General features: G+C 38.8%; 1 protein-coding gene across 3 annotated transcripts in view; it reads left to right on the top strand.

Annotated features, from left to right (window-relative positions):
- Nucleotides 1–13,998, top strand: part of BTBD3 (BTB domain containing 3) — a 35,476-nt gene extending 21,478 nt beyond the window's left edge. For 2 of the 3 annotated variants that reach the window (XM_077115188.1, XM_077115190.1), the window contains exons 2-5: nt 4,775–5,048; nt 5,541–5,631; nt 6,215–6,333; nt 9,329–13,989. In XM_077115188.1, the coding sequence (XP_076971303.1) occupies nt 4,906–5,048; nt 5,541–5,631; nt 6,215–6,333; nt 9,329–10,361 (1,386 nt within the window). In that variant the 5' untranslated portion in view covers nt 4,775–4,905 and the 3' untranslated portion in view covers nt 10,362–13,989. Of the gene's footprint in view, nt 1–2,880; nt 5,049–5,540; nt 5,632–6,214; nt 6,334–9,328 lie in introns of those variants that run through there. The other variant, XM_077115189.1, reaches the window with a different exon arrangement.
- Nucleotides 13,999–26,295: the final 12,297 nt, after the last annotated feature.

Here is a 26,295-nt window from a genome sequence, read left to right as displayed (position 1 = left end):
TTTTTGATAGAAAAGAACTCTAAAATGTTAAACCTTAAAGCCCTTAGGAATAATCTAGACTGTTGTTTGTCAGATTGTGGTCATGAAATCAATTGAGTGACTCAACACTGACGTTAAAAAGAAAAGAATAAAATAGGAAATATATGAGTATATCATACATGCTAAGAGTATGTACTAGGCCAGATTGTAAAATGCATTTCTTACTATGAGTTGAGGATAAAGTTTGAGAAGCACTCATGTAGTCTAGACAAACCTTTTCATTTTATAGATGAGGAAACTGAGGTCCTTAAAGTGTCAGTGATTTGTTTAAAAGCCCTTCCCTGACTTTCATTTTAAGTGGCCTGACCAGAACTGAACTAGATGACTTGATTGCTAATTAGTAGTATTTTTTTTATGGCGTATTGCTATTTTTTTTAATTGTGAAGTTGTTCATTTAAAAATATTAAGTGGTACATCTGCTTCATGCTTGCAGTTTTTAATCATTTATTTTCCTCACTAAAATCACTTCACTCATCACCATTAATATACTCTGGGCTTGACTTCTCTTTGAGAGAATGGACATAATATCTTGGAGCTTCTCATTTGTCTGCCTGTACTCATGAGTCCTTGAATTTTGGCATTTAGGACCTAGTCAGAAGAATTTCAGAGCCAGGTATCAAAGGATATTCATTATGTTTTATGTCCAAAACCAAATTAAATTGTTTTAAATTATTTTTCCATTGACTTGATAATTGAATGTAAAATGTGATGCCAGATGTTGATACTGGATCATTGGAAAAAATTACACAGTTCTTTAATTATCTACACTAGGTTTTCTCAAACTTGAATGTTGTATGAATTACCTAGAAGATTCTGATCCAGAATTGGGAACTGGGATAGGCAGATTCTGCATTTCTAACAGGCTCTCAGGTGATGCTGAGGTGACTGCTGGTCCTTGGAATGTACTTTGAGTAGCAAGGACCTGTGCTACTTGTCTTGTTGCTATGGTATGAAAAAGGTAGAGAAGTAGTTCTCAAAGAAGTTTTTCATTGTCTAGATTTTATTAAAAATTTTCATGCTTTTCATGTTAATAAAAAAAGTCATTCTGGTCTTTAAAAAATAGGATTACTCCATATAGGTAAGAACTTATCTTTAAAACAGTAGTGCTCATCAGTTCCCCCCACGCAGGAGGATAATGTTCGTCTTTGCAGTACTATTCTAGAAGTTTTAGATTTATCAGTATTTACTTTAATTAGTATTTTAAGCTTTTCTACAAAACATGATTTTCCAGAAAATCTTTAATTTTAGAAAGAGTGTTTTCTAAAATACATTTTTTCTTTCTTAAAACTGTTGTGCATGCTTTACTTCTTCAACCTAGAGCTGTAAGAACCATGTTTTCTGAAGACTTTCTTGGTGAGGGGTGTTGAACTGTATGTGAAATGAATAAAGATCACAAAGCCTTCTAAATTCTTGTATCTGCTTTTTAAAAGTTTCTTCCCTGTCCTGCTGGGACAAAATATTAGATTGTCTACTTCAGGGCGACTCAATTCCCTTTCCATTTTTATAGATTATTCCTGACCTGAGAAGCCAGATAACTAAGAAATATGTTTGGGATTGATCCTAAGCACAAGGGCCTACCTGGCATGGAATCTTTTCTAAGAGGGATGAGGTCAGGGAGTTCAGTGGCATTTGAGCAGAAATACTGCTTTGATTTTAACAGTAATCTGAACAGTTAAGAGGCTCATTTATTTTCCCATCTGTTTCTCCATGTGCTTTTTTTTTTTTTAACATTTTTTATTGTGAAATATATATACAAAGTAATTCATTTTAAAGTGCATTGTAACAAGTAGTTACAGAACAGATTTCAGAGTTTGGTATGGGTTACAGTTCCACACTTTGAAGTTTTTCCTTCTAGCTGCTCTAAGACACTGGAAACTAAAAGAAATATCAATATAATGATTCAGTCATACTTATTTGTTAACTCGATCTTCTCTGTTATAACTCCTCTGTCTCCTATTATCTTTCTCCCAGTCCTTAGGGGTGTTTGGGCTATGGCCATTCTAGCTTTTTCAGGTTGGAAAAGGGTATTGACAGTATGGGTTAGGGGAGTGGAACTAGGTGATGTTCTTGGAGAGGTTGACCCCTCTGAGTTTCAGAACTTACCTGGCCTAAGAACTTACATTTAGAGGTTGTAGGTTTCTGAAAGGTAATCTTAATGAGTGAAACTTTTGTAAATCTCTGATAGAGCCCTAGGTATTCTTTAGGGTTGACAGGAGTTTGGCAAACCATGGTAATTAACAATATCTAGCTGAAGCTTGTATTAAAGTGGCCTCCAGAATAGCCTCTTGACTCTATTTGAACTCTCTTAGCCACTGATACTTTATTTTGTTACATTTCTTTCTCCCTTCTGGTAAGAAAGGTGTTGTCAAATCTCACCATTCCAGGGCTAGATTCATCCATGGGAGTCATGTCCCATGTTGCCGAGGGGACTTTCGCCCCTGGACGTCATGTCCCATTTGGTGGGGCAGGGTAATGATTTTTCTTGCACAGTTGGGCTTAGAGAAAGAGAGAAAGAGAGAGGCCACATCTGAGCAACGAAGGAGGTTTTCTGGAAGTAACTCTTAGGCATAATTGTAGTTAGGCTTAGTTTCTCTGCTATAGAAATAAGTTTCATAAGAGCAAGCCTCAAGATGAAGGGCTTGGTCTATTGACTTAGGAGTCTCTAATGTTTGAGACAATATCAGAGGTGTCCCTGATGGAAAAGTTTAATAGTACCATATATTTTTTCCTATCCCTCAAGGGACTTTGCCCATACTTTTTAATTATCTGCCCAACATACTGAGTTTTATCCTCTCCATGTACTTTTAAAAACCAGATCTCTCCTTCTAACATTGAGTGTTTAAATGCATTTGAAGTTGATTAAGAAGTATGTAAATATATGTTTGCCTTGGCAATCAGGAATACAGTAGTTGTAATAAAAAGCTGTACTTTGGGATCCGTCAAAAATGGGAATGGATAACCTTATGCTGAAGTCTTACATACACTGTATATCATGGGGTAGTTTTACAGACTTTTAAGAAGAATAATGATGACAATAAAGAGAACATGCCTTGGTGATTTAGTGTCCTGGGGGGCTAAAAGGCTGATTTTTGGTGTGTTATCTCTAGTAGATTATTAGTTATAATAATAATAGTAGTAGCTCCCATTTGTTGAGCTCTCACTCTGTCAGGCACTCATTATTTAGACCAATGTTGGGCAACAAACAGGGCCTTGGCAGTGGAGAATGAATTAGATGGGGGGGGGGTAGCAAATGGCTGCTGTGCTTTGGACAAATGAAAGTCATTCATAGAGAGTGAAATTAAATTTCTTCATTTGTCCCTCTTTGCAAATAAATAAGCCCATGTGGAACCTGCAGTAGGTGTTTTGTTTTTTTGTTTTTACTAAAGGTGGATATATATATTGCTGGAGTATTCACATCTATGAAAACCACATAGATTCAAAGCAAAGAGAACCTGAGGTATTTTCACCAGGCAGCATCACAATACTTACCACTTTGAGTAGCCTTATTATTAGTTTTGTGTTAAAGTTGTGGATTATAGTCTTTAAAATTATGCCAAAGTTAAATGCAGCCTTAACATAATTAAGTTGGCTTTTGAGATCCTGCATAGGGCTTCATCTGACATATTTTCAGTGAATTATAGACATTAAACACTGATTACTAGTTTTGTTTCATTTGAGTCTTATTTTTGCATTTAGAATTTGTCCTCTGTTTCAGTACAGCTGTGCATACAGGTACAAATGTTAGCCTAACAATACTGGGAGATAAACTTGAATGCATGACCTCATTTCTCTTGTTTTGCACTAGAACATAACTGTACTCAAATAGACTGAAAAAAGAGGAAACCTAGCATCCCTCCCTTTTAAGCTGTGATACATGTATTTAGTATGGTATGCCTTTTAGCTTTTAGGTAGGGTTCCATTGAAGTATTCAAAACTGGATGCTCCCAGGAAAAAAAATTGTATTAGAAATGCAGAATAGATACCATTCCCCACCCGCTGTTAATTAATCCTGCTTGTTTCACTGGGGAGATAAAAATGAATGTCTACTGAAGAGAAATTTGTGGACATAAACTCCTCCTTTCCTGTTTTCAAGTGTTTCGTATGTTGTTTATCTGATTTAAATATACAGCAGGCAAGAGAATGCACTGCTGTTCCTTTAATATCCGAACTATGCACGTTACAATAGGTGTCACTGTTTTGCTTGGTCCAATCGTGATTGGTGACTTCAGCTATTGGCTCCCGGCACTGGCTGTCTGACTCCATCTGCAGGGCTGTAATACCTACTCCGATCCATTCACCACACAACTTCGGTCGGCTCCAGACTCGCGCGACTCCAGCCCAGCTTGCTCACCTAATTCAGAAAACAAGTGCTTCTGCTCTGTGCCTGTCATCTTTGCTCAGTGTAGCAATTTCTGGTGATCTAGGAAACTGGGTGATTTTTATGAGCAAATAAGAGAAACAGGAATCATGATGGGGATGTATTTAACAGACCAAGTACTGGACAAAACTTAAAGCCAGTTTCTGTTCAACATAGTGAAAAGGTCACCTTGCCTGGCCGAGAAAAGAAGCAAAATACAGTTTGTTGGTTTCTGTTAACATCTTAGCTCGTGCTAGCCTCTTTTCCTTGATGTTTGTACCAGTTTGGGATATCTAGCTATAAAGAGACATACTGTACTCATGGTAGATGACAAGGAAAAGAACATGAAATGTCTCACCTTCTTCTTGATGCTTCCAGAGACGGTAAAGAACAAGTCCAAGAAAAGCTCGAAGAAAGCAAATACCAGCAGCAGCAGCAGCAGCAGCAGCAGCAAATTGCCCCCAGTTTGCTATGAAATTATTACTTTGAAGACTAAAAAGAAGAAGAAGATGGCTGCTGATATATTCCCCCGCAAAAAACCAGCCAACTCCAGCACCACCACTGTCCCGCAGTACCACCAGCAGAATCTCAGTAACAACAACCTTATCCCAGCCCCAAATTGGCAGGGTCTTTATCCCACCATTAGAGAGAGGTAAGTACTGGGCCAGCATATTTATTTACCTTAAAAGTTTTCCTGTGTTGAAGTTTCTGCTTTTGCACAACCTGTGTTATATTTTAACACAAATCTATGTTTCCTCTTCCCAGAAGCTTTATTGGTAATGGGAAACTGCCTTGTATCTTTTCCAAAACAGTACAGCTGTTTTCCTCTTAGGAAAAAAATGTTTTTGCAGGCTGTACCTTTTAATGATAGGGTTGCATCTGTGGGTCTTAAAAGATAGAAACCTTTTATTTGTCCTTCAGTCTTATGTAAAGTTTAGAGAACTTTTTTTCCCTTTTAACTTTATTTCCCATGCGTTTGCAAAGTTTACAAACTCAGTTGTTTAGTTAGAACTTTTTATTTTTTGTTTTGCCCTGACATTAAACTGTTGTTTAGCTTTTAAGTTTTCTGTAGGTTTTATATGTGGGAGGGGGGATTTAAATATGCTGGGTGCTGTGAATTAATGAATTGCTTCTATATTTATAGAAATGCGGTGATGTTCAATAATGATTTGATGGCAGATGTACATTTTGTGGTTGGGCCACCAGGTGGGACTCAGCGGTTGCCAGGACATAAAGTAAGCAACAGCTGCATTACCGGTTTGGACCTGAGATTTACAAAGAGGGGCTCTCCCTGGGAGCTTGGAAGTTGGTGTGGGCAGCTTGCCGATGGCAGCCAGTGCATGTTTTGCCTGATCACAGAGAAAGCACAGCCTGTCCCAGGAGCCTTGGCTATGCTGAATTTTTTCTTTGTCTCCTTCTATCTTCCTTTATAGATCCCACAAAAACATGCCATCTTAACTCTCCAGTCATGGGCTAAGATGTCTGGAAGTTGTTGTGACAGGCTAGGAAAGTCAAATGTTTACCCTTCCCCCTAGAAATCAGTTTAGATAAGCTTTTTATTTTATCTATTTATTTTTGTAATGAGGGAATTTGCGTATTAATCTCATAAAGCCTGAAGTTAATTAGCATTGTAGAGACTATTTGGCGTGAATATTTTAGGCTTCCACGGTAAGCTTAACCAGATCTTGAGTTCGCAAAGGAGGAGGTGTAGGTGTTCTGTGTCCACCTAACCCAGTTGCCTAGAGTTGTTTTTCTGGATTGGTTTTCTGAAAATGCTTTCAAGTTAGTGCATGAAATAAGATTTCCCTTTCTCTACAGTATGTTTTAGCTGTTGGGAGCTCTGTGTTCCATGCAATGTTTTATGGAGAACTTGCTGAGGACAAAGATGAAATCCGTATACCAGATGTCGAACCTGCTGCTTTTCTTGCTATGCTGAAGTAAGCATCATTCGTATGTTGGGGAATTGTTTATGCTGTATTTATACTCTGATGGTCTTAGAGTTAAATAGAAGTTCTGTGTAATGGAAAACGGAAGCACCAATGAAGAAAGAGGGTGCTGCTTACCTTGTAAATGATTTTGGAGAAAATTACTGTGCATTTTTCAGCGGAGAGTGTGCGGAATACTACAGGCAGGCACTTATCACACCTTAGCTTGGGATGTTGGGGCAAGTGCTAAGTTTAGTGATTTACTTTTTGATGACGCAGAATGAAAGAAAAATACCTTTCTGGTATAGACATAATCTAATAGAGCATGTTCTCTGTGAAGGCATTATGAAGATGTTTTTTAAGAAATAAATTATATTTTTACCTCAGAAATTTCAGAAATTATATACTTTGTTTAAACAGCACCAATTAGGAGACTTCTGAGTTTTCTAAGAGTTATTGTCTCTCTGTCAGCAAATGCAAACTTACTCTGTTGAAATAGTCTGGTCTTCATGCACACATACACAGACTCATGTAAAATCAGACACCCTTTCTGAAGGATAAGAAGTGTTTGCATTTAATAGTGGAAGAGAAAGTTTTGAAAGATATGAATGGTTACTTGTAGTTTTATGTGGTCTTATATAGAAAAATTTAATTGTAAATGTGTAAATGTAAAGCTCTAAGATATAGAGTGTATTTTTGAAAAAATAGTTTTATATCTAGAGTATCTTTTCCAGAATCCAGTAAATGTTAACCAGGTAAATTAGAATTTGCTGTTTTATCAGCTACTGGTGTTATGCAGTGCAATAATCTATAATGTAATTAAAATTGAATGCTTATTCTAAATAATATTTATATGATCTTTTTTAATTCTTAATTCTACCACACCAACGTATATCTGAGTTCATAGTTATAGGCTGTTGTAGGGATTTCAGTTCCCTGGAATCAGTACAGTATTTGTTGAAAAAATTACTCGGTGGGTCAAGAAGCTGGACAATAATCCCACAAACTGTAAAAATGTGGATATATGTTGTCTGCCATCTGCTGAAGGAAAAAAAGCATCATAGTTAGTCCTAAAACTTAAAAATATTTAATTCTTTACTCATAGTCTAGTTTTAAAGTCTAGTTGCTGCTGACTGGAGCTCACGTGATGGGAGGTTGGAGAAGTTAAAGGCAAGGGAGCATATAAAGTACCAAAGTGTAAACTGGACTACCCCTGTAGACCAGCCAGCACTTTGTGACCTTTTGGAGGTATATGTGCAGAAACCAATTTGACCCACCAGTAATGTGTGTGTGTGTGTGTGTTCCAAGTGAAGTCACAGTTTTCTGTATTTGATGATATTATCTGTGGCTGAGGACTGTGCTAGCACTACTTCAGCATTTTGGCTTTACTGCATGCAAGTAGAGTATTGTATCATTTCAGATTATATGTAATTAGGAAATATGAACAAGAATCCCTGAGAGTTACATTTCGCCAAGTCACTTGATTTGTCCTTTGACAAGCATCTTGTCTCACAGATGTTTTGCCTAGAATATATCGTAATACAGCTTCTAAAAATTATATACATCATTCATGTAAAGCGGTAAAAATCAGAAATTTAGTAATGTGTCATTTACTATTGGATTGTAGTTGATCAGAACCACGTTGCCATCTGGCATCATAGCGGCCAGACTTTGCTCACCCCAGTATTGTGGATGAGTAGCCAGTATCCCTGAAAAGGGGGCTGTCAGGAAAAAGGGACAGTTGCTCATTTGACAGTTCCAGGGTAAGAACTACAAAGTGCTGCCAGGCTCCTGTCCCCAACCCCCACCCCATGCCGGATTCTTTCAGAGCATTGCTGAGCTGCAGTCAGTGTATCGGGTGACCTGGCCAGTAGTAGCTGGCGTCACCCATTGGAGAAGAGAAAGGGCTTCCTGGGAACAAAAGCACAGGTTCTATTTATGATTGTGACAATTTTTCCTACTGCCATTCTTGTGTTTTTACATTTTTTTTATAGAAGTCTTTGCTAATTTCTTGTTTTATTTATCACTAAGGTGAAATAACTGAAAGGAAAACTTTAGAACAAGTAGTTATACCCCTTAGCTAGAAACATTTTAGAATTAAATGTCATCAGTGTGTGTTTTTCAGCCATATGTAGGCTTCACTGATTACGTTTTATATCGTCTATAGCGATCTAAAACAAGTAAGTGATTTCTACCTCTACATATTATTTTGGGAGTCTGCAATGGTCCCCCACACCAGGAAGTATTTCCTTTCCAGAAATAGTAACAGTTCATAGGAACAAAGAAAGAAGTGCATATTTACATTTTCCTACTTTGTCTTTTAATTAAGTATATCTGGAAATAATGTATTCTTTCGTTCTGAGGGTGGATAGATGGAATGTGGGGGGGAGAAGTAAGAGTTTAGAGTTAAAAAGCCAGTTCTAAAGTCTGTGTTGAGTTTTCTTCACATTAACTAGATTATAGCATCAGAGTCCATATTTGATAATCCACTGAACTCAAAACTACTTGAGAAGTATTTTTATTCAGCCTCAGATTTTGTTTTTTATTTAAAAAAAAATCCAAGTCAGACTTACTTTCTGTCTGAATGTAGAAAAAGTTTAAAGTTAAAACATGGGGGTGGGGGGCATTGTTTGATTAAATATATTATAGGTAATATAATTTTAATTTTTTTCCCTTACATTGACTATTTCTGATGTGTGATTGTTTCTCAAATAATTCTAATGTCTTTTGTTTTTGTTGAGAAGCCACCAAATGCAGCTTATAAAATAGAGGCAGGAATGGTAACAAAAACTAATGTCTTTAATCATAATTCAAACTTACCACTGTGTTCAAATGTTAATAATTTATGAATAATATTTCATGTATTACTCTAATCCCTAAAAATTTTAAAATAATTGTCACATAAGATAATTTTCTTGGAACCAATTTGCAAGTAACTGCAACTTTTCCTGCTGGGTGCTCTCATTTTTGTGAAAAGTCCATTTATGTGCTCTGCGCTTTCTTTCAGATATATCTATTGTGATGAAATTGACTTGGCTGCTGACACAGTGTTGGCCACTCTTTACGCTGCCAAAAAGTACATTGTCCCTCACCTTGCCAGGGCCTGCGTTAATTTCCTGGAGACCAGCCTGAGCGCCAAAAACGCCTGCGTGCTTCTCTCCCAGAGCTGCTTGTTTGAGGAGCCAGACCTGACCCAGCGGTGCTGGGAGGTGATTGATGCCCAGGCTGAGTTAGCGCTCAAGTCGGAGGGATTCTGCGATATCGATTTCCAGACACTAGAAAGTATCCTCCGCAGGGAAACTCTGAATGCCAAAGAAATTGTGGTTTTTGAAGCAGCTCTCAGCTGGGCGGAAGTAGAATGCCAGCGACAAGATCTAGCCTTGAGCATTGAAAATAAACGCAAGGTCCTCGGAAAGGCACTTTACTTGATCCGGATACCCACGATGGCCCTTGATGATTTTGCCAATGGTGCTGCGCAGTCTGGAGTTTTAACTCTCAATGAGACCAATGACATCTTCCTCTGGTATACTGCGGCCAAAAAGCCTGAGTTGCAGTTTGTGAGTAAAGCCCGCAAGGGCCTAGTTCCCCAGCGCTGCCACCGTTTCCAGTCTTGTGCCTATCGGAGCAACCAGTGGCGCTATCGGGGTCGCTGTGACAGCATCCAGTTTGCAGTTGATAAGAGAGTGTTTATCGCTGGCTTTGGACTCTATGGCTCCAGCTGTGGTTCTGCAGAGTACAGTGCTAAGATTGAACTCAAGAGGCAGGGTGTGGTGCTGGGGCAGAACCTGAGCAAGTACTTCTCAGATGGCTCCAGCAACACCTTCCCCGTGTGGTTTGAGTACCCCGTGCAGATTGAGCCAGACACCTTCTATACGGCCAGTGTCATCCTAGATGGCAATGAACTCAGCTACTTTGGACAGGAAGGCATGACAGAGGTTCAGTGTGGCAAAGTGACTGTCCAGTTTCAGTGCTCCTCAGACAGCACTAATGGCACTGGGGTACAGGGAGGGCAGATCCCTGAACTCATATTCTATGCTTGAAAACCCTCTTCCTGAAGCAGAGATTGCTCTGAGGGGCATATCTGGCTCCTGCTTGCTTGATGCTTAGCTCATCTGCAGATTTGTGATCAGCGCAGGTAATTTGTAATTTATGAAGCTGTAGGCAGTTTCTAATTTCTTTTAACCTTTTAAGTATGTACAGGCAAAAAAAGCAGCTTTCAGCTTTTAACTGTATGCTTAAAAGAGCCAAGTTCTTGAGGCTTTGTTGTTTTCCGAGTCGCATCTGTACATCAAGAGAGATTTTGTGCTCTTTCAACCTCCCCACTGACCTCCCAGTTTTGTCCCTTTTAAGAAAATTTTTGGATCCCCTCCAAGTTTGTTTTGGGCTTTATTTTGATGAGTAGAAATAAATGACCAAAAATAATAATAATGAGAGGAGTTATTTTTAAACAAAACGCTCTCCCCCCAAAAACAGACAAACCTCAGTTTACAATTTTGAAAGAAATTTTGCTTCATGGTCTAGAAAGTAGATTTGTTTTAAAAAAATAGTAATCATGTTTGGCTTTTATTTTGTTCTTTTTAACTTTTTTGCTTTGGGCTTTGCTTTTTTTTAAGTCCTAAATTCATAATACTGTTACATATCTAACACTGTGGTGTCAGTATAAACTAGAGAAAAAAAAAAGAAATTGATTGTTTGTTTAGACCCTGACTTCTGCTAGCAAGCAGATTTATATTCTTTTGGTTTAGAAGACAGAATATTGAAGTAAGAAACTTCTTTTAGAAGTAAATAATTAATACAAAATTTTATTGCCAGTAGGAAAAAGTTGCAGGCCTATTAAACTAAAAACAGTTTTAAAAAGAAGCCTATTTCAATGCCTGTAAATAAAATTTTATTGGAACACACACAAACAAAACTAAATCTTTTTGTCACCATGAATTATAGAAAGCAGTCAAACTCAATCTCTTGGGGCAAGAACTTTGAAAAGATAATTTGTTTCACCATGTAAAGGACTAGTAAAATATTTTCAAATTGGTGGGTGGGTGGGGGGTTGGTTTGAAAAAGTATCATTAAAAAGTCCCTTACTACAAATATTTTACTTAATGGCATATTATAATACATACATAGTTTGAAAAAGCCAAACTGTTTTCTCCCAACTTAGCTTCTGATCTCTACTTGTTTTTGTAAGTTGTACTGTGTAGAATTCCTATTCCCTTTATCCCATTGAGAAAGGACCAAACAATTCTTTGGATGAGTTGAATAACAATTAGTTTTGTAGCACTACATGTTAATGTAATAAAACACCTTTATTCATTGATTTTTTTTAAAATCTGAAATGTAGTTTACCTGATCTACCTTGACTACACACTATCTTCTTAGTTAATTATAAATCTGCCCTGTTCCTAGACTGCTAGAATCAGTCCTCTAGCCATCTTAAAGTGCCAATATATGCCTGCAGGGTTTTTTAAAAAATGGTCTGGAGTGACACTTCATTATACCTAGTATTCACTGCATCAGCATCATATCCAGCTCTCATTTGTCCATGGATGATATAAACAAAGGAGGGAAACACTAAAAAATTCTCCTTCAGTGATGGCTTGTGATGGTTTAGTGCCTATGACCCTGGCAATGTCCAGATGTCCACTTCTAGTTGAAGTACCCATGTGTTTTCTGGGCAGCTTTTCTGCTCAGCGTGATCCTGAAGTCGCTTCCCCCACCACCCAGAGTGTGGTCCCTGGCCACCTCCTTCTCCTGCTCTGCAAACCTTAAGCTGGCTTGTCTGGAGCCAGGAGCTAGTCCCGGGGTGAGTGCATGTATTTGTGCATGCCCATGTGCATGCAAGTGCGTTTGCCGACTCAGGAATTGTCTCCTCCCTGCCTGGCTGGTGAGAAGTGGGGCAGAAAGGGCCCCCCTATGGCCCCAGCAAGGCCCCAGTGAGTGGCTGCCCTTATCTTATTCACTGAGCTTCTGGGCCACTTCTTCCCCTGTAGATGTGGGCTTGTTGCCTTTGGGCTAAAGGTGGAGAACACTGGATCATGGGACATTTTTGTAATCACCTTTGCCATTACCTAGGTCAGTTACCATTGAGGATCAAAAACTGTTCCTGGTGATTATAGAGGATTAATCCCAGGACAGCTTTCCAAAATGCTCTGGCAGTGACTCATATTAGTAGTTTTGGCAAAGCATTGATGAAATAAAGGTGCGTTTTCAAGTAAAAAAAAATACTTCCACAAAGAATTTTGATTTTAAAGCATGGCTAAACATTGCAGTAACTCATAGCAGTCATGCAAACTGGTAGGCTGTGTACCTGTTTAGAAGGCACTCATTTAAGCCAGAGGAGAAGAAACTTTACTTAGCACTAATTTTATCATCTCAACTTCTTGAGGTGCATGTGATAACCTTAGGTGGGGAGGGTTTCCTCAGTAACACCCCCTGCCAGCGCTCCCATTAGCTGTCTGCTCCCATATGGCTGGTAGCTGCTTGGTGAAAGTCAGATGAGGTCCTGTACACTGGGCATGGAAGAGCTTAACTATCACTTAAAAAGGGGGAGGGAGGGACACCTCTTGTCATTTGATTGGCTGTGCCAAGAATTTGTGGGTTAAATTGAAAATTGTATTTAGAATTGAGAATTTTTATTTTTCAAGCCCTGTTCTCCCTTATGCATTTCTGACAAAATGGAATGAAGGCTGATGTGTTTGCTTTCTTTTTTTTTTCTTGGTATTCTCCAAATTTTGTAGCTCTTAAAACTAGAAACCATTACTCTGACAAGGCAGGCAACTCTAGCATATGAACACAACTTTATTAAACAGAATACGCTGTAAATGCTTTTCTCAATGTATCTGGCAGTCTTTGTCGTTGTTAATACTGGGGATAAAGGGTAACTAGGCTAGCAGTTCTAATGTAACATTCTTTAAGCATATCTTAAAGTAGTATTTAAGTATGGTCTCATTTCTACATAATTATTGCACTGAACTGTCTCTTTTTGTTGTTGTTTTTTAAGGTGTTTAAATAAGCTCAGCTAATTTCAGGACCCTATAGCCACTTGTGTATCAGGGTGCTTGAACTTAGTAGCTTATAGCATTATTTATGAAGGAAAAATATATAAATATTAAGTACCTCATGTTGAATGTTATTGTACTGTATTTCTAATGTAACAGTGCAGATCTTGTTAGACACATGAATGTGTATAATCACATTAAATGCAAATAAAATTAAACTGGTTCATAGATTTGTTTTCCATAGTATTTTTGTGGCTCCCTTGAAAAGTAAAAATAAAAAAATTAATTCTGGCACTTTTGGTGCCATTCTGTTTACATAGATGGTTTCATAGGCACATTTGTTTGGTAAGTATTCAGATATCTGTGATCCTTAAAAAAGTAAAAAAAAAAAATTGAGACAAAAGATAAGAGAAGAACGAATATGTTAATCAATTGCATTGTTCTAAGCCTGACTTTTAAGTTAATGAGAAGGAAGTGAATGGATACATTTATATTCCTGTTGGGAATTTGTGGTTGGCTGGCATTCTGATGCTGTAACTGCTTGGTTGTCTATGCCTGTGACTATGTTGAGGGGATGTTGATACTGAATAACCTCTAGATTTAGATGTGACCAGTGCTGCTTGTTCCTGTGTGAAAATAGCTTACGTGTAGGAATAAAAAATAAATAAGATGCCATATGAGAATTTTGAATATGTGCTCAACTAGTTTTCCATCGTATTTCCCCATATCAAGTACATGTGTGTGTGTGCACACATGTAGACACTCATCATTATACACATACATGGACATTTTTTCTCTGCAGCTTTCTGTTGCTTTTCTACTGGAGTTTATTGTGAAACTCTTGTTCCCCACGTCACATACTTCAGTTTCTGTAACGTACTAAAAGGATTTTTTTACTTTTCCAAAGACTAAGGGAATTGTAGCCATGTATTCTCATTTGCTTAATCAGAGATACAACTTGAATCTCAAATTATCTTTAATTCAAGAAAGTCTTAAGCATTGGTGTCTTCTCTGTTATTATTAAAACTTAATTCATATATGTTTGTTTTCAGAATCCCAGGACAATTGGAAATGACCCTCTTCTGTTGTTGGGACTCAGGAATCAACTTGTTATTGAAATTATACTTTCTTCCCATTTGACTCTATGGTTTACCTTTGAAAGCCATAGACTTAACCTTGAGAGAAAACCAGAAGGGGGAACCACTCTTGAGGAATTAAATGTTATAAACCAGCAAGTGACCCTCAAAATCTATGGTTATTTGAAGTGTTTGTTAGAGCAGGGCTTTGAATGCCTTGAAGATGTTTCAGTAGAGGGCTATTACACTTTAGGATTCCTAATTAATAATTTCAGCTATTTTGTGAAAGCATTTACATTTATTGACCAACTATTCCCCATTTGCTTAACACTTCATGTTACCCTCTACTTTCCAGAGTATATTGCCTAACAAAACTAATACTGAGGAAAGCTTTCAAAAATAGATTTTTGCCATTTATTTCATAAGCACTGGTGAAAAAAGTTTCTCAACTAAGAAAATTGCCAAGTAGTTGGAAATTTTCTAAGAATGAGATGAAGATGGCGGTTGACTCTGCCACTTGTTAAGCAGTGTAAGATGCTAGCAATTGTAGATTGGTCTCTAAAGAATGTAGGGGTATATTTTCCCATTTTGAGCCTCTCCCCTTTGCTGCCTCTTCTGAAGCTTTTTTGGGGGAGGGGTGGGGAGCAGGGAAAAAGGGTGTATTTCCTAAGCAAAACAACCCACTCTTTTACTTTGTCAAACCTGTGCTTTAAATAAATCTGTGTATAGAACATTAGGACATGGAGTGACGTTATGTGTTAGACTGCTAGCACTTAAACATGAGCTTACTCTTTATTGATTTCCCTTTAAGCTGTTAGTATCTAAGTAAAGGGATATGAAAGGTGTGTGTGTGTGTGTAAAGTTACTTTAAGGATTAAGTTCACTTCATGTGACAGTAGTAATGGAAAAAATTCAAAATTATGGCATAATTTTTTGTTTGTATAGCTTTGTCAAAAAGTTTTATATTTAACAGACTGTCTTTTCCTTCTTTGTTTTAGAGGAGTGAAAAAATAAATAAAAATAAAAAATAAATCATACTAGTGGCCTTGTTAATTTTAACAGGAAGTGCTATAATTTTTATGAGTAGCATATAGTATAAAGACTGTTTTGTGAGAAATGAGAAGTCTGAGATGTTTTGATGTGTAGCAATCTTTACTGTATCTGTACAACTTGCATTTTCCTTCCTAAATTAATGTTTAAAAAGCAGTCACAAGAAAGATAATGACTGTTTAAGCAAACTGCAAGTAATTTTTCAAAGCTTGAGGCCGAGTTTTTGAAAAAAACAGAACAAAACATCTTTTTCTTTACAGTAGACTACTATATGCATTCTATGCATTTGACGAAATAATTTTTTCATTTTTGTGCTTGTCTTAACCAGTACTCCACTTTTAAATGATTTCAGCACCCCTTATGATTCTGTAGAAATACTCAAAGTATATGAACCTTAGCCAGTTCACAATTAAAAGCTGTCATATTTTTTCATTTGTAAAGAAAAATTCCAATTCTAAGAATATGTGGAGGTGTTAATGGGCTAATGAATATTTATAGTATTTCTTGGATACTTTAGCTCCCCAGAAAAGAGTGAGAAAGGGTTAATGAATCATTCAGTTAATTCAAAGGATTAACCCAGTGTTCATTCAGTGATCATTGTTTGATTCCTTACTTCATCCTGGCAATAAGAGAGGTGCTGTGGAGGCCAAGACAGTGATGCATGGTGCATGGTAGTGGTCTTATTTGGTGGGTGAGGCCTGAGAACTTGCTTATCTGATGGGCTTCTGGATGATGTGGCTGTTGCCTTATGCCAGTCACACTTTGAGTGTCTCCAGTGAGTGGTGTGTTGAGGAGGGAGCTGTAGAAGGATAAATCAGTAGTCCTAAGAGATAGCAGAAAAAGGCCCTTTGTTATTCCAGGAGCATTAAGGCAGAGCATCTAGATCAGCCTTGGGGGGTGGGATTAGGAACAGCAGGTTTCCCAGAAGAAATGGTGTTTGAGCTGGGTTTGAAGAATAAATTACTCAGTAAAGATTGAGGCATGAGTTGTGAAGGGAAATAGAGTGAAGGAAATTCCAGAAAGGGAATAGCAGGGGCAAGAGAATGACAGTTCAGTGTGGTCCAAATAGAGGGTACAAGTGGGAGAATGAGACCACCTACTCACTGTGGCTGGGTTAAGAGCATGAAGTGCTTCATGTATTAGGCTGTTATCTGCTTTTATCTGCAGGATGAAGCAGCCACATTGAAGAAGTGAGTGATGAAACAGGTGATTTGTATTTTACAAAACTCTGAACAATGCCAAGAATAGATTGGATCAGACTGGAGGCAAGAGGAGCACTTAGGACTGTGAGAGCAGTGCAGGTAAGGACTAAAGGAGGCCGGAGAATGGGGAGAAGAATGAAGATTCTGGAAACATGGAGGAAAGATCCCCAGGATGCATCCAGTTAAATGGGAGCTTGCTGAAGTTGGAATGGAACCTCTTGCCTTGTATTTATCCCTGTGGAGAGGGATAGAAAACAGTTCTTACTCCATCATCCTCTGTAGAGAGTCAGTTTGATTCTATACTTAAATTACAAAAAAAGAGATTCCATATAGTGAAGTGGCTAATACTCAGAATCCAGAGCCTGAATTTGAAGCTTGGCTCTAGCTGTGTGTGGCCTCAGGCAAGATACTTAACTTCTCGGAGCCTCAGTTCTCTCAAGAAGGATGGCACCAATAACTGGTTTCATAGGGTTTTTATGACAGACAAATAAATTAATATTGCTAAAGCACCTGGCAAATGGGAAGTGCCCAGTAAGTACCGACTAAGTAAAATAAAAGATAAAAGCCTATAAATTAAACTTACGCACTTTCCTCATATGCATTTATTAGAACCAGTTGACTTTTAGTTTACGCACGTTTAACAGGGTGTCAATGCAGGCAATTAAAAAGAAAAATAGGGGCAGGCCACAGTGGCTCAGCGGGCAGAGTTCTTGCCTGCCATGCCAGAGACCCGGGTTTGATTCCCAGTGCCTACCCATGCAAACAAAAAGAAAAATAGAAGAGTCATTTTGTTGCTTTTTTGAAATTACTGGCCAATAGCTAGAGAATAATAAAGCTATACAAAGAACTGTATTATTGAGTAAATCTCATATTCTAATCCAGTTTCTAATAAGTATTTTGATTTTGTCATGTTAATGAGAGTTTGAGATAATTTATTCTGATGTTAATGGATTCTAGCATATCAGATGCCTTTATGCCAGGGAATTGTCTGGTATTCCTCAGAAAGTTACTCTGTGAAAGCTGAATGTGTGTGTGCATTCTGACTTTTTGAGAGACTCTTAAAAGATGTTTTCCATGAGCAGTCTATTTTGGTGTAAAGGAATATTCCCTTTACTAGTTCTGCTAGAGTCTGAATAGCTCTTTTTTCTTTACCTAAAGTCTTAGACACTTTGGATAAAGCCCCTTCTCCAGATATTTTAGGATTAAAACCAGTTTTAGCCATGAAATGATTTGGTATGAGTTGATGTTTATAATGAGTGATGTGACTATTACAAGGAATAGTTGAATGACCAGCTATTTTTATTTAAGCACACACAGGTGTGCCAGAAGTGCTGGTAACTCAGCCCCCACTGTTGGCACTTGACCTCCTGTTGGGGACTGAATCATGTCCCCCTCCAGGTTCTAACCTCTGGCCAGTGTTCTGAACCCACTTGTAAATAGGACGATAGAAGATTCTGTTAATTTGGGGCTGGGCTCATTGATGAATAGGATCTTCAAAGATCCTATTTAGATGAGGCCAAATTGAATCAGGGGGAACTTAATCTTTGTGGCTTTTGTGACTGGAGTCCTTAAAAGCCAGAGGAAATTCAGGAGAAGCCAGCAGTGAAAACCAGAGGAGCAGATACGGAGAGAGAACCAGTTGTCAGGGCTCTGCCACATGACTGCCACTTACCTAGGTGCTTGCATTCTTCCCAAACACTTGCTAAGATGCCCTGGTTAGAAAAGCAAGTTAGCTTGTGTGGCCAGGGTAAGGCCTTCCGCAGGTCGCTGTCAGAGCAGTTCCTTGTCAACATTGTGCTTGACAGGGAACAGCTCTCAGATTGATTTAACTTCTCTCTTCATGGGAGGCTTTGTAACTGCTTCCTGCCATCCTATGGTTTCATGCTAGCCCCAAAAGCCTATATTAAATTGGTGTTCTTTCCAGTTTCTTCCCTGAAGCACTTTCCTTTCTGGTTACAATAGAAACATGCACAATAATTGGGGGAGTAAAGGGCCCAAACGTGAAAATGCTAAAAAACAATAATAGGATAAACAGAATGAATTATTTATCTTCAAATATCCATTAGGGAGCAGGTCCCTATCATTCTGGTTGATACAAAGAAAGATGGATCTCAATCATGTAGCAAAATAAGTGAATACAACTAAGGAAATAAAATCAAAAGTAAACTAAAACCAGAAAGAAACCCTTCTGCCTTCAGTAAGAGGATTTGGGACTATTGCAAAATTAACACTAAACAAAAATTGAAGGGAATGTTGATGATCTTTGAACTGTGTGAACAGTAAAGTACACAGGGTTTCATTCCATAATCTTTGCTTGCGTATATATACTTGAAAATTCCCTACACACACACACACACACACACATATGAATTGTGGCAGAGATTGGATCAAAGAGTATGAGTTCATATATGGCATGTAGTTCCTGAATAGCAACAATTTCTCTCTCTAAATTTCATTTGAAGTGCTAGGAGGATGTGCTCCAATAACATAGCTAAAAGTATGGAAGTAAAAACTAGCTTGTTTTATACACATGTGGACAAAGGATTCTTTGTGATCAACTCACCTCTGGCATTATAACATGGGCTAAATTTTCACAAACACCGTACTCTTGAATTTTAAAGCTGAAATTATATATTCCCTTAAATGCAGAAATTGATATTTATACTCAGCTGCTTAAATGAAGGCTCCACTTCATAAGATTCACTATTGAATGAAAAAGCATCCTAAATTATTGATCTTTGTTAATCATATTTGAGAGAAGCCTGAAAGTTTAGATTATGATTTCATTAGGGCGTTCTCACAGGTCCCCTGGTGGCAACATAATCTAATTTTAGCAAATTTTAATTGCAAGTGCAGCGAGGGTTTATGCTGGATTGAAGTTGAGTCTCAGATATTCTGGGTTCTGGAGTTAGCACTCCCACCCCTCTACCTCAGGCCATCTCTCTAACCATGACTGACCCTAATGGTTATAGGACCTATGCCAACATATCATGTCTAAATGTTAACAGTTATAAATCAAGCTAACAGACTGCTAAATAAAATATGTGTTTCCATTCTATCTTGACAAATATGCCTTTGTCGTGACTTGGATGGTCAGGTTCAAACGACAAATTCTTGCTGCCTTAGAGTTCTGCAGCAGGGAATGTGGTCATTAATGAGAACTGGTGTCTGACTTCCAGGATCCTGCCCATGACCCACTTCCTTTCTCTTACTAGCCCTGCTTTATCTCTCAGTAGAAAGGGTCTTGCTTGCTAGTGTGTGGTCTCCCCAGTCCAACGCCAAAGAGCTGTCTGTTGGTCACCTCTAGGTCTTAAGGGTAGACACTCTGGTGGCATGGCTTGCTCTGAGCTCAAGGCCATGTGGGCAGAAAATTCCAGGGTCTCAGATACCTGTACATTATGGAGTGGTGGAAGCATGTTTCTAGATGGCCATGTCTTTTTGACCCATTTGTGGGGAGCAGATCCATGGGGAGAAACTTTGTCTCCTCTCCTCTTTCAGATCCTTAAATGATGATCCCTGTAATCTTTCCTCTAGTCCTTTCTTCCTAATTGGTCTCATCTGGTTATATGGTTTTATATCCTCACTTTGTTTCTTTGATGGTTAAGTTTATGTGTCAACTTGCCCAGGTTGTGGTGTCCACTTGTCTGGCCTAGCAAACATTGGCATGATCATTGCTGTAAGAATATTATGTGGATATAAATCATCAATAAGTTGATTGTATCTGTTCTAGTGTGAAAGCTGCCAGAATGCAATACACCAGAAAAAGAGTGGCTTTTAAAAAGAAGAATTTGTTAAGTTGCAAGTTAACAATTCTAAGGCTGTGAAAATGTCCAAATTAAGGCACCAACAAGAGATTACCTTCACTCAAGAAAGGCGGATGAAGTTTGGAGTTTCTCTTTCAGCTGGAAGGTCACATGGCTAAGTCTGCCTGTTCTGTTTCACTGGAGAAACTTAAAACCCTTCCTCCCTCCCTCCCACCCTTCCTTCCTTCCCAAATATTCAAATTTCTTAGTTCTGGGGATACAATATGAACAAAACAGACAAAAATCCTGGTATAACAGAACTTATATAGTGGTGGGAGAGAATGATGATGAATAATATGTGGCACTTTTAAGCATGGCTTAAAATTTCTACATTCCCCCCATTGCAAGGTTCATTCAGTATCTTCTCTTCTTGAATTTGGGTGGGCTTGTGACTGTTTCCACCAGCAGAGCCCAGTTGACTGATTCCAAGGCTGAGTCAGCCAAACTCATGCAGCCCCTAACTTGGTCACTGGAAAAGCTTGTTCTTGGATCCCTGAGGGGCTTAAGAAATCTGAATACCCTGAGACTGCCATGCTGGAAAGGTCATGTGTTGGTGTTCTGGTTGACATTCCCAGATGAGTCGGTCCTTCAGCCCAGGTACGAGACTTGGAGTGAAGAAGCCATCTGGGGAGTGGAAATGGATCCTTCAGGCCCAACTGTTCAGCCCCAATCATTCGAGTCACTCACAGCTGAGAGCTCAGACATAATGGAGCAAAGAGGATCCATCCTCACTGTGTCTACTCTAATATTGATCCACAGAACCTGCTATCATAATAAAATGATTGTTGTTTTGGGATAGGTTGAAAGATGACTCCTAAAGTTATGTTTCCTGCCCAGACTTGAGTTCTAGTTTGGGATGTTCAACCACCTTCTCACAATTCCATTCAGATGTCTAACTGGACAGTTTGAAAGTTCCATTTCCAAAACAGAACTCTTGACTACCATTATTCCCCTGCAACAAAAAATAAATCAGCAAAAAACAACTTATTCATCTTCCCATTTTTCTAATCTTAGTGAAAGGCACCACTCCAAATGTAGTTGCTTAAGCCAGTCATCTTGGGTTCTTTTAGCCCTCATTTCCCATGCCTAATCCATTAGCATGTCCTGCTGTTTTGACATTGAAACCACATATCTAATCCATCCATTTCTCCACAACTCCTCTGTCTTCATGCCAACCCAAATTACCATCCTCTTTCATGTGAAACAGCCTCTTGACACATTTTCCCTCATCCAAGTCTAACCCCCTCTAGTTTGTTTTTCACACAGAAGCTCAAATTTTTTTTAAATCAGAATTTCCATGTCAGGATAATTCAGGAAGACTTCCCAACCTTTTTCCAGCCCCAAATTCTCTAAACAAATAGTAATGAAGGTTATATATTTTTAAAAATTGGGGTGCACAGGTAATTCACTAGTTAGAATGCCTGCCTTCCATGCAAGAGACGTGGGTTTGATTTCCAGACCATGCACCCCCCCCAAAAAAAAAAATTGGAAAGACAAATCTAGGATTAAATACAAAATGGACACATACAGGAGAAAAGGAAATGGAACACACACACACACATGGTGAGTGGGATGGAAGCTCTAGCTGTGTTGTTTCCAGATCTCAAAGCAAGCAGTAGGCACTAGAAAGCCATTCCCTGAAAGGTACAAAAGCCACATGAGAGAGTTCCTTTAAAGAGTGTCCTGCTTGAAGCCATTGGCTGGGAGTAGTTCCCCAAACTCAAAAGAGGAGGCAGAAAAGAACCAACCCAATATTGCCACTGACTATAGCTCCTGCCAAGCTGCAGGTATCGATTTTAAGATCAGGAGCTGAGCCAAGTCGCCATCAGCTCTGCACCACCTTTTGAGATCTGGTTCTAAATTGTGGGTGTGGACATGGAGACAACTGTAAAAGCATGAGACAGGGAGGGATATGCACAAAAGAAAGTGGGGATCTCCCATTCAAAATAAGCCTGTAAACTGAAAGTTCTATACACATGAAAGAATCTAATGCTAAGAAAGACAATAAAATAAAAATTCAGAATACATATTCACTCTGACTGAAGTTAATTTTATTAAAAAGTCTAGCAAAGACTTTTGGTAATACAGAGATGCTTACATAGATATACTTACTTTGTATTAAAAATAGAATAAGATTTTATGAACCACAATTAAAGTTCAGACATATAGAGACATGTCTAATAGACTTGGAGGGTGGGGGCATGTGAGCCCAGATTGCAGGGAGTGGCTTTGGAGTCAAGTGAGGGAAACAAAATTACTGTAAGTAAAGAAGGATGCTGGTCATACCCAGCAATTGGGCTGGAGAAGGGAACATAAGTGTAAAGATTAGTGTGAGAGCCCCAGTGGGTGGTGATTCCTTTGCACCATGATATGGAGAGACGTGTAGAGTAAAATGGGGAAATACACTTCATTAATGGACCAAGCAGCTTCTTCTACACAGAAGAACACATGCATGCCTGTTTGCATGTACACACATATGGCAAGAGATTTCCTTCACCGAGAGAGGTGAGTGCCGAGCTCAAGTTGTGGCTGGTGGCTCCAGAAGAATGACCCAGTATAAGCCTCTTTACCGCCAGGACATTTGGAAGCATCTGGGAATGGAAGTTTAAGCAGCAGGAGCAACATTCGAGAGAACAGTTGCCTGTATGAGAAGTCCATGCAGTAGCAGTAGTATGGACCAGTGATCAACATTGGCTTGGGCAAGCCATGCTTCAGAAGACAAGGGCCAAGAGGCCCACCTAGAGAAGACACTATAGCTGACAGAAGCAGAATGTGGCAGTCAGGGTTCTCCAGAGAAGTAGAAACAACAGTATGCATGTATATGTACATGTATGTGCAAATGTATATGTGTTTGTGAATATGCATTTATATATGTATACATGTATGTATATGTGGGTGTGATATATGTATCCAGAGTAAGAGAAAGAAATTTGCACCCATGATTTGTGGGGGCTGGTTAGTCCAAATATGTAGGATAGCCCTGAGGCTGGAAATTCCAGTGAGAGTGATGTTGAATTTTTGAATCTGAATTATGTAGGTTGGAACACAGGAAAGAGTAGAGGGTGTGGGTTTGAGGCAGAATTTCTTCTGATGCCTGGAGCCCTATGTCCTTGCTGTCAAGGCCTTCACCTGATTGGAAGGTAATCTCCTTTGCTTGAAGTCAACTAATTGTTGATGCTTAATCTCATCTACAAAATATGTGCACAGTAACATCTAGGCCAGTTGTTTGACCAAACCATAGAACACCATAATCTAGCCAAATTGACATATAAAATTAACCATCATACAGAGGTAGGAAGAATTAAACGTGAGGTAAAATAAGACCTGCCAACTCTGGCATCTACTAGAAAGCTACAAGAAGAGGGATGGGCTGAGATCCTGTCATTTGGCTGTGGTACCCAGTGCGTGTATAGATTTTAGGAAAAACTGTTGAAGTAATATTCACTGGGAGCCACAAGCTGGTGAGGCCTAGAAGATATTTGAGTAATACAAGAGACTGATCTAGAAGGGAACATATCTCTTTTTGAACACTATAGTTGTAGGTCTTAATCTATAATATCTATGGTAGCCAGTCTCCAAAATGTCTTCCAGTGAGTCACATGTCCTAGAATCCACACCACTGCATGGTTCCACACGACATTGAGTGGGCTGAACTGTGGAAATGAGATATTGTGGAAATGATGGTGTGTGTAGCCACTGCATTACAAAAGATCTCATGGCTACTGAGTTGCTTTCTTAAATCACTCACTTGATGGGAACCCAGCTGCCATGTTGTGAGGTCAATCGAGCCATACTGTGGAAAGGTCCAAGTGGTGTGGAATTGAGACCTCTGCCTACAGCCAGCAAGAGCCTGGGTCTCCTGATTTCAGTCCCATGAGTCAGCCATCTTGGAAGCAAATCTTCCACCCCAATCAAGCATTCAATGTACAATAGCCAACATCTTGACTTCAGCCTTACAGGAGTACTCAAACCAGAACCACCAAGCTGAGTCATACCGGATTTCTGACCCGCAGATGCTATGTGAGATAATAAGCATTTATTGGTATTTAAGCTCTTGGACATTTTAAGGTAATTGTCCTATAGCAATTAATAACGAATACGGATTTTGGTGTCAGAATTGAGGTCAGACCTAAGGACATCGAAAGGATTTAAGAATGTGTCTGTGCACAGATCTGATGGATTTAGTATCCTTGTGAGTTTGAACACAGTTAGGCTCGGATGACTCAGTTTTGCTTCATTTGACCCCAGCAGGCTAGCCTGGCCTTGGAAACGTGATGGTGGCAGTAATCCAAGAGAGGAAGAGAAACTATGCAAGTGCTTTGCAAGCTTCTCCCTGGATCAAGTTTTCTACTCTGCCACTAACCAAAGGAAATCACATGGCCAAGCCCAGGGTTACCTGGGGGCCTGATGCTTATGGATGCAGGAAGTTGTGATAAATTAGGGCCATTATTACAGTTAATGTACCACAGCAATCTACTAAGGTCAATATATATATTTCATATATATATGAAAATGTACATAATGACAAATCCCTTATTCACATGTCCCTGTTTTCTACAGCTGTTGCATCTAATCCAATTTCCCTTAATTTTTAATGGATGATTCCTTGAAATTACACATATTAAATCTCCAGTCTTTCTGGCCAGTTTTCATGTGAGAATCCCTTGGAGCTACATTCTTTCATCCTTAGACTTTGATATTGTGTCTGGTAATGACAACCTGGCATCTTACAAATACTGTTTTTTAAATGCTATTAAATTATTTTCTTAGGACTGCACATTGCTGCTCCCAGCACACATGTCCCTTACCTTTATTTCTCCCAAAAGCAGAAGGGAGATTAAAAAAAAAAAAAGCAGCTCGTAAGATGTTTGCTAGCAGAAACCCCATGATTATTTCTTCCCCTGCGTGGAAGGAAATATTCCCCTTCTCGCAATGATAGCTCTTTGCCTTTTGAAGTCTAATTCCCATTACTGATTTTGCAGTGGATGATTCTTTAGCAATATTTATACCTGTGGGTCAGCACAATTCTAATGCATATGATATCCTTTCCTTTTTCTTTGTGTAGGGTGATTATAATCCCTTTCCAGTTACATTTCATTTAGAACATGAACTAAAAAACAAACAAACAAATAAGCATTTAAGAAAAACTTAACAGTGTTTCCAAACAGAGTTACAAAGTAATCTCATTACATCCATATGTATTGCAGGAAGAATCCCTTGCCACAGAAAGTACCTGGAGAAAAAAATATGTTGAGTTATGTGGGCCTTGAAAGCCACATTGTATACTCGTGGGGAAATGTGTCCTACTTAGTGCAGTCAGCTCTTTTCAGCCTTTGAAGCTTTGTGAGCTTAAAAGGTATGGGATTTTGTCTATTAATATGTTTTATATGGAGTCAGAGAAACCATTAGTACTTAAAACATTATTTGTGAATTTGACATTGTGGTTTCAAGAATTTTCACGCAACCTGGAACTTCAGGGCAGTTGGTAATTTGTACTTTTGTTGAGGCAGGGTGTTTCATCTGAATATGCTGTGAAGGGCTTTTAAGGTAAGAGTCACTCAAGCCATTTGGGTCTCCCATTCATCCTCATCTAATTCCATTACTCACCCGGGAACTCTCAGGAAGTGATGGTAGAGGCAGGTTGTCTGCTCACAATGGTTGCATTTATCCCCACTCCCTATCGTTCTTCCTTTTACCGTCCATTATGTTCATTCAAGTTTCCACTACTCCTATTGCAGCTTGAGGTGGGCCTTGACTGACCACAGTGATCAATTAGGAGTAAGCACGTGACTTAAAACAATGTACTCAAAGCAACCTCAGAAGGTCTGTGTATGAGTTGGCTGTGCTA

Source organism: Tamandua tetradactyla, chromosome 1 (genome assembly GCF_023851605.1).
Source record: "Tamandua tetradactyla isolate mTamTet1 chromosome 1, mTamTet1.pri, whole genome shotgun sequence".
Taxonomy (NCBI): domain Eukaryota; kingdom Metazoa; phylum Chordata; class Mammalia; order Pilosa; family Myrmecophagidae; genus Tamandua; species Tamandua tetradactyla.
This window is presented reverse-complemented; position numbering and strand designations above follow the sequence as displayed.